Source organism: Panthera tigris, chromosome F2 (genome assembly GCF_018350195.1).
Source record: "Panthera tigris isolate Pti1 chromosome F2, P.tigris_Pti1_mat1.1, whole genome shotgun sequence".
Lineage (NCBI taxonomy): Eukaryota > Metazoa > Chordata > Mammalia > Carnivora > Felidae > Panthera > Panthera tigris.
Genome location: NC_056676.1, coordinates 30,064,040 through 30,072,484, shown reverse-complemented (window position 1 = coordinate 30,072,484; position 8,445 = coordinate 30,064,040). Strand labels below are relative to the sequence as shown.

Below are 8,445 nucleotides of genomic sequence, written 5' to 3'. Positions count from 1 at the left end.
AATAGTACCCAATTCTGGGAGGTGTTGAGGGAATTCAGTGAAATAATCCCTGACAAGCAGTTAGCACAGTGGCCCGTAACAAACTCTCAATATACATTAGTATTATTTATATAGAAAGTCCTTCTCTTTATAAAACTGAAGATTTATTTTAAAGTCTTTACATTCAAAGTTGTTATATTAACTAAGAACCTGCTTAATTTAGACTGAAAGGTTTTTTTAGATGAAAATCTTTGCTGCGGTCTAAGAGCGTGTTCTGGTGCTACTTCTTGTCCATCCATGAATACAATTTCTGTGCTCTGTTGTAATAGACTGACCGTATTGTCTGCCCACTCAGCCCGCCTGGGATATGTGAACTATGCCAAGCCTCCCTTACCTATGAATACTTCCTCACACTGGTCCCCTGCATTTCTCTCCCACTACATATTTGAGGCGGATATCACAATACTCATGGACATTTTCCTCCCTTTCTTCTCTTTCAATAAGAATTCTTAATTTTGCAGACTCAGGATTGAGAGTGACCAAGATGCCTAAACACACACACACACACACACACACACACACACACACACACACACTCATTCATGCTCATATAATTCAATTTGGCATAAGATTCAATTCATGGAGTCTTTTCCAAAGCATTAAGGACTAAGCACTTCTTAAAAATGTAAGATTGACCAAAAAAATTTTTTGAAGGTTCAAATAGTACTCTCATTGATCTTTATAAAATTTTTTGGAGACTAAAGGAAACATTATGTGGGGCTTTCTTTTGTCCTAATGGACGATTCATTGCCGAGTCCTGACACTGCTTTTCCCCATTGGGTCTCTGTGAGAGTCACATGCTTTGGACATCTTTGAAAAGAATCTTCTGAGGCTTCAGCATCTTATTTGAATCTCCTGAATCTCATCTAGAACTGTGTTGAATTTTCATCCATCGCAATGAGCAACAGATTCCTGGGCACCTGGAAACTCGTCTCCAGTGAGAACTTTGATGATTACATGAAAGCTCTGGGTAAGAAATGTTTTTGTTTTTCTGGTTGAGAAGATCATTTTTGAGAAAGCTGCATGACTATTTCCTTTTAATTCCTTTTCCAGGACTCTGGGAAAGTACAATCCTTTTCTGGAATTAGTCTTCTATTGTGGAATTCAGATAATTTATTTGCATTTTGCTTGTGGATATTTTAATAGATTTTAACCTAAATAAGAGCTGCTTAAATATATGGAACTTCCACTGATTTCAAGAGTAGTTTCATATCAGTAGGGCTTTGTTTTCAGACCTAGAGGAAAGAAATCTTAGAGGCTTAGTCAACCCATCCTCTGGCTTTTCTGAAGGTTAGTTTTATAACAACTGAAGTGCTCATAAAATAGGCAGTTGAATATACTAAAGTGAATAGAAAACCTCAATCTAAAATTTTAGTGTTTAGCTAAACCAGAAATTTACACTAATTTCGGACTTTCCTGGAATTGGAGCAGTGGATGAAGATGGAAAATCCAGTCATTTGTTGTATCAGCTTTATTTTATACTAATTCTAGGGAATGTTTGGGGCACCTGCATGGCTCAGTCAGTTAAGCTTCCGACTTTGGCGTAGGTCATGATCTTGCAGTTTGTGAGTTTGAGCCCCACATTGGGCTCTCTGCTATCAGCCCAGACCCCACTTTGGATTCTCTCTCTCTCTCTCTCTCTCTCTCTCTCTCTGCCCCTCCCCTACTCTCTCTCTTTCTCCCTCCCTCTCTCTCTCTCTCTCTCTCTCAGAAATAAATAATAAACTTAAAAAAAAAAAAAGAGAATGTTCCATATGAGCACAATAAGTTTGAAGAGTCTTTGGAAATTTCCAGAGCTGTGTAAATATAATAGAAACTGATGTCAAATGACCCAGGTTGCCATGTTTGTCAAAGTGTCTGTAGCTTTACTTAACTGTTCAGAAAGCTTATGAGAAAGATTCTATTTTTAGGTAAAATGAGCAAAATCATGTTATGTTGCCTAGAAAACTATGAGAACCCATCGGGATAGATCCATACTACGAGGTTGGTTAGATTTATGGACGTGACTTAATATCTGAGGAAGAAGCAAAATACAAGAGTCTCAATGAAGGACTCCCTAAGTATGTCATTTTCAAATTTAGAATGCATAATATCACCTAGGGGTTTGGTAAAGTATAGATTCTCAGACTCTACTGCAGAGATCATATATATATATATATATATATATATATATATATATATATGTATAGACATAGACATCTATTATGAAACATAACAATTCATATATACACATATAAGCAAAACTAGTTTTTCCTTCATGTATTCTCTCATTTGACATTTCTTTTCCATGTATTTCTATAGCCTTAGTAGTAATAGTAATAAAACAGGAATCTAGTTTTGTTTTCTTTTTCAGATACAGAAAATTAAAAAAAAAATCAGTTACCTATGATCATTTGCAATGGTACAGATCTTGAAGAAAAATGGAAAGTTTTTTCTTACCAGCTAAACTTAAGGGCCAGAAAAAAAATTTCAGAAATGAGATTCTATTAAGGATGTGGGGGCTTTTCTATATCCACAATATTACTGAGGGGAAAAATCATAGAACAGTGTATATCTGTCACAGTTTCACTTAAAATATACCTATACTATTTATAAGTAAAACCAAAATGTCCAGAATGATCCACAGAAAATATTAGTGATTTTCAAAGTCTGTGGGATTGGATGTGGTAAAAGTGGATAAATTGCACTATTTAGGCTGAACGCTTTTTTTTTTTTTTTTTAAATTTTTTTTTTTTTCAACGTTTTTTTTTAATTTATTTTTGGGACAGAGAGAGACAGAGCATGAACGGGGGAGGGGCAGAGAGAGAGGGAGACACAGAATCAGAAACAGGCTCCAGGCTCTGAGCCATCAGCCCAGAGCCCGACGCGGGGCTCGAACTCACGGACCGCGAGATCGTGACCTGGCTGAAGTCGGACGCTTAACCGACTGCGCCACCCAGGCGCCCCGAGGCTGAACGCTTTTACTTAAAATCTGGAGACATTACTTTTGTAATACTAAAACCTCAGATATTTAAGTCTATGGACATGTATTTCCACGAGGTGGTTAAACCACGAGGTCCTTGGTAGTGAGTGACCGTACCTGCCATCTCCACACCTGAGACACAACTGAGCGTAAAAGGTGGCCATTCAGGGGTCCCTGGGTTACTCTGTCAGTTAAGCATCCAACTCTTGATTTTTGCTCAGTCATGATCTCACAATTTATGAGTTAGAGCCCACACTGGGCTTTGCATTGACAGTGAGGAGTCTGCTTGTGATTCTCTCTTTCACTCTCTCTCTACCCCTCCCCACTCATGCGCGTGCTCTCTCTCTCTCCCTCAAAATAAAAAAATAAACTTAAAAATAAAAGAAGGTGGCCATTCATAGTCTCTCTAGGTATATCTCTTGGTCAACATAATTCTAACACTATCTTGATTTTCAGGTGTGGGGTTAGCCACCAGAAAACTGGGAAACTTGGCCAAACCCCGAGTGATCATCAGCAAGAAAGGGGATATTATAACTATAAGAACTGAAAGTACGTTTAAAAATACAGAGATCTCCTTTAAGTTAGGCCAAGAGTTTGAAGAAACCACAGCTGACAACAGGAAAACAAAGGTAAATTTTAATGTTTCTCTTCAAAGTTGGATCAGTCTGTGGCTCAAGAGGATTACTCCTATTAGTGTTCAAAAGGGTAGACCTACTTCATTCCACTGAAAATGAATGTGACTTGGGGGCACCTGGCTGGCTCAGTCACAAGGCTCTTGATTGTGAGTTTGAGCCCCATGTTGGGAGTGGAGCCTACTTAAAAAAAAATAAAATAAGGTAAAAATAGAAAAATGAATGTACCTCATGAGACATCTATTATGAAAACAATTCAATACTGAATGAACGGCTCCTTTAATCAACCAAAGTCCAAGCAACTTGATTATGGGAACTTGTCTTTGCAGAGCACTGTAACCTTGTCAAGAGGCTCATTGAATCAAGTGCAGAAATGGGATGACAAAGAGACAACAATAAAAAGAAAGTTGGTGGATGGGAAAATGGTAGTGGTAAGAATATTTTCACTTCTAAATACAAAAATAATGCTATTTAAATAGAGAAACTGGTTATATATTTTTTTCGAAATATTCTTTTTTTTCCCTTTGCAATACAAATAGATAAGAATGTCTAAGAATAAAGTCAGAGTTAATGATTAGGTGATATTTTAACCATGAAGACTCAGCGATGAGTACTTCAAGTATAGGTCCAAGGTTTTAGAAATAACAAAGCCCATTCATTATTTTAGAAATAACACCTAAAATAATAGTAACGTCAAAAAAGTATGCATAAATATCACCAGTTTGGATTCACAAAGAGAAAAACAAATCTAAGTTTTAAAAGCAAAGTATTCCTGAACAGCTGAATTATAAAATATTTGTAGCTAAGTGTGTTGCTTTCAAGAATCCAAAGAACTTGAACTAAACCAGGTCAATAATTTAAGCTCAGCTCATAGGAAACCCTCTAGTCAGCAGATAAGAATGATGACCAGGGTTGCATGGGATGGCCTTTAATGATTTAAGTTTTTGCTTCTGTGCTTACTAATACATACAGTGAACATAAATTCATGTAATTTTAAATGTTTTTTTTCCCTGTAATTTAGAGATTCTTATCCCTACCTACAATATAGATTTAGATGGGGAGCGAATACCAATATATGGCCCCAACACAGATCAATTAAATGCAAATCTCTGGGAGGGGAAGAAGGAGCCATCAGTATTTTTAAATGTTCCTCAAATGATGCAGCTATGCATACAGTTTTGAAATCCACTTTTAGTAGAGTCAAATGCATGCAAATTATGCATAAAAACCTGCCACTTTAAGAAAATTCTTCTATAGTAACATAGATTGACTTCAAAACTGTTTCTCCTATTTCAATTATTATAATTCTGAATTGCTGGAGACTGACACATTGATGTTCTATTTCTTTCTAAGTTTAATATTCTGAGCTTGTTTTTATTTTCTGTTGCTATTTGCAAATTTGCCGTTTTCTAGTTTGAGTTTTAGATACTCAATGAATCTCTCTCTTTTCTTAAGGAATGTAAAATGAAGGGCGTGGTCTGCACCAGAATTTATGAGAAGGTCTGAGAAAATCATTTCCTCATTGAAGTGGCATTTGATCATTTGATGTTGGAAATCAACGGTTTTTGTTGGCAAGGCCTGACTACACTGCAATTTGTTTGTTTTTGCTTTTGTCTTAATAGATCAGAGAGGTAAAGGTCTAAACTGAGGATTAATCTAAAATTCAGTGTTGCTGAAACATTTTCGATCTGCATGCATTTCCTTACTGTATTAAAGTATGTATACTGGCCACACCTAAATACTTGATAACGTCATTTAGTGATCTGTGAAATTCTAACTTATGTTGTACTTTGTGCATCGAAGTGCAAGTAAAGCAAGTAACTGGATAGTAAAAGGAAGTAAATGTATTGATCGGGGTAGCAGGAGCATAATGGGAAGAGGATCAGAAGGGAGACAAACTACAAGGAAAGGATTTAAGTCAGAGTTCTATCCCAGTGAAAAGGGCAGCCTCTACTCAAGCCAATTGTTTGAAAATTGAGGGGTAATTTATGGACAATGAAATGCACAGATATTAAGGGTGGAATTCAAGCCACTGTGACAAACGCACGCACCCATATAACTCACATCCTGATCAAGATGGTGGTGCCTTTCCTTAATCCCAGAAGGTTTGCTCATGCCTCTTCCCAATCACTGTCCTGCCCTGTCCCATTTCCACCAAAAGCAAGTAGCGATTTGGTTTCTATCATTTGGTTTTGACATTATACTTTTCTTTCATGTTTGGGTTTTTATACAAAGAATATTATTTTTAATCCAAAAAAGTATACATTTTTTAAATGAAAAGGTAACCAGGAAAATTCTTAAAATCTTTTTTTCTTATTTTTTTTCTAATGTTTATTTATTTTTGAGAGAGAGAGAGAGAGAGTGTGAGCAGGGGAAGGGCAGAGAGACAGAATCCGAAGCAGGCTCCAGGCTCTGAGCTGTCAGCACAGAGCCCAACACAAGGAGACTTGAACCCTCGAACGGAGAGATCATGAGCTGAGCCAATGTCTGATGCTTAACTGACTGTGCCACCCAGGTGCTCCTTAAAAATCTTAAAAAGAGGATAACAACTGCTTCCATTCTACGCAGTATGAGCTATCACTTTGTGCATGTGGATGTAATAGTACTCATCTGTAACCACAGTGCTCATACTTTTTTTGCATTCTGCTTTTTGTAACTTTCACAAGGATTCTTCCACATTTCAACTAATGATATGCCATAATTTATTATGGTTCTATAATACAACTGTTCTATTTTTATGTTATGCCCAGTTTGGAGTTATTACAGATTATTTTGCAAAAATTGCCTTCATGTATATATCTGACTGTGCCGACTACTTTTTCTAGGAGAGGGATCACTAAATCAAAGAATATAGAAAACCTGATGGGTTCTTAGTAAATATTTCTGCATTGCTTTCCTGAGCATTGTCACTGATTAGCGACGATGTAACCAGCAGTACACACATATAGGACAATGTATGAACACACATCCTAGGCTAATAATAACAGCTACCAAATGTTATATGTGTACTGTGTGCCAAGTTCATTTACTCTCTATCAGATGATTTACATGTCATGTCGCCATATTTAATATAACTTCACACAACAACCCTAGCAGGTAGATCCTATTATTATTCCCACTTTATGAAAGAGGAAACAAGTGTAGAGTAACTTGTGCAAAATCACAAAGTGATAGAGACAGGATTTGCCTCTGTCTGAAGAGAGGCCAGTTGCTAAACCTTTATTTTGCCTCCTTGGCAACACCTCTCTATTAGAAACATGTCTGTTTCTTGTAGTATCTCTAAAGGTGTGCCATTAGAGATTATTTTTGCCTGTTCTTGGATTTCATATAAATGGAATCATACATTATGTGTTCTTTCTGTTTGCCTTTGAAAACTCAGCATAATGCTTTTGAAATCCATCCATATTGTTGCATGCATTAGTAGTTTGCTCTTTTTATTGCTAAGTAGTATTCTATTGCATGAACATATCACAGGTTGCTTATCCATTCTTCTCTTAAGATAACTGGCCTATATCCAGTTTTTCGCCATGATGAATAAAGCTACTATAAACATTCTGGTACAAGGCTGTTGGTGGACCTCTGAGTTCCTTCCTTGTATAAAAAGCTGGGCATAGAATTACTGGGTCCATTTGATTTTTCACAGGCAGGAAGTGTGACTGCTGTGCCCAAGTAATAATGAAACTATTTCAGATGTATTGTATGACTGAGCAAATGAGAAGTGTGTTGATGTTGTTAGGGGCCAGGATTTCACTGTGGAAGAGGAACATAATGAATGAGGGGGGCAGGCAAGAGAGAATCATGTGAGAATGGATTGGAACAGATGTAAATTTATGGTTTCTAAGGCATGCGTATATTTGTGCATATGTGTATTAATTGTACATGCATACCTGCATGCATTTATGTGTGCGTATATACACATATTTATGTGTATGTGTATATACACCCATATATTTCCTAGCTCAACCTGCCCAAAGAGTTTAGAAGCAATGACACTTCAGTAGGAATGAGCCCACTTAGTGCCCAGACCTTGGTGACCAATATCATTTCCTCTAAAAGGAATGAGGATTCCTTGGAGAAACAACTAATTCTAATGGGATGTCAGGGTAGGTACAAGATGAGCCTGAAATATTTTGTTATACCAGAAAGTAAGGAAGTGTTTAAAAAAAAATAATAGAGGCAAGCCACCAAAACATGGAAGCCAGCTTGGAGGTGTTCCCCTTGGTAAAAACTGGGACAATTTGAAAAATAATTGAGAAAAATAATAACTTATAAATCATTGAAGTAAAAATAAGGATCTATGAATCCATAATGATAATAGGGAGAAAGAATGCCATTGGCTGACTGGTAAATATGGAAGGAGTGTTAGAAATGGAAGTCATCATTATTCAACCATCACTGTAAATATTGGCTCAGGCAAGAATTGCCAATGAATGCTAAATCCAGAGGGAGATTTTGATTAGGAGAAGGATATTCATTTGGTAAGAAACTATCTTAAGAAAGTATCTCTTCACAGACTGATGATTAGTTATGAGGGGAAAAAAGTTTAACTTTGCAGTGGAAAAATTGGATAACCCCTTGACTGGGTAATCACCCCTAACATTACCAATGAGGGGCAGAAGAACATGTGCCTTCAAATTTGATACCCTGAGAAGGAACATCATTTAGGTAGTATTTCAGCCTGGAATCCTTATCTGGATCTAATCACTGGGAAAGATCAGACAAATTCCAAATGAGGAACATTCTCAAAAAAAGAGGAGGGTGGTGTTGGTTGAATTCTTCAAAAACATCATTGTCATAGAAGACAAAGAAAGG

At 36.8% G+C, this 8,445-nt stretch overlaps 1 protein-coding gene across 1 annotated transcript; it reads left to right on the top strand.

The window, feature by feature from the left end:
- Positions 1–909: 909 nt before the first annotated feature.
- LOC102956599 (myelin P2 protein) lies at positions 910–5,139 on the top strand. Its single transcript, XM_007073793.2, has 4 exons — positions 910–1,009; positions 3,458–3,630; positions 3,963–4,064; positions 5,089–5,139. Exons 1-4 carry the CDS (start codon positions 937–939, stop codon positions 5,137–5,139), a joined length of 399 nt encoding a protein of 132 aa, XP_007073855.1. The 5' UTR covers positions 910–936.
- The last annotated feature ends 3,306 nt before the right edge of the window (positions 5,140–8,445 follow it).

Excerpts from the sequence above, each read along its gene's own strand:
- LOC102956599 (XM_007073793.2), top strand. The coding sequence starts at position 937 with ATGAGCAACAGATTCCTGGGCACCTGGAAACTCGTCTCCAGTGAGAAC. Across the intron at positions 1,010-3,457 it reads TGATTACATGAAAGCTCTGG|GTGTGGGGTTAGCCACCAGA; the intron begins GTAAGAAATGTT and ends CTTGATTTTCAG. Across the intron at positions 4,065-5,088 it reads TGGATGGGAAAATGGTAGTG|GAATGTAAAATGAAGGGCGT; the intron begins GTAAGAATATTT and ends TCTTTTCTTAAG.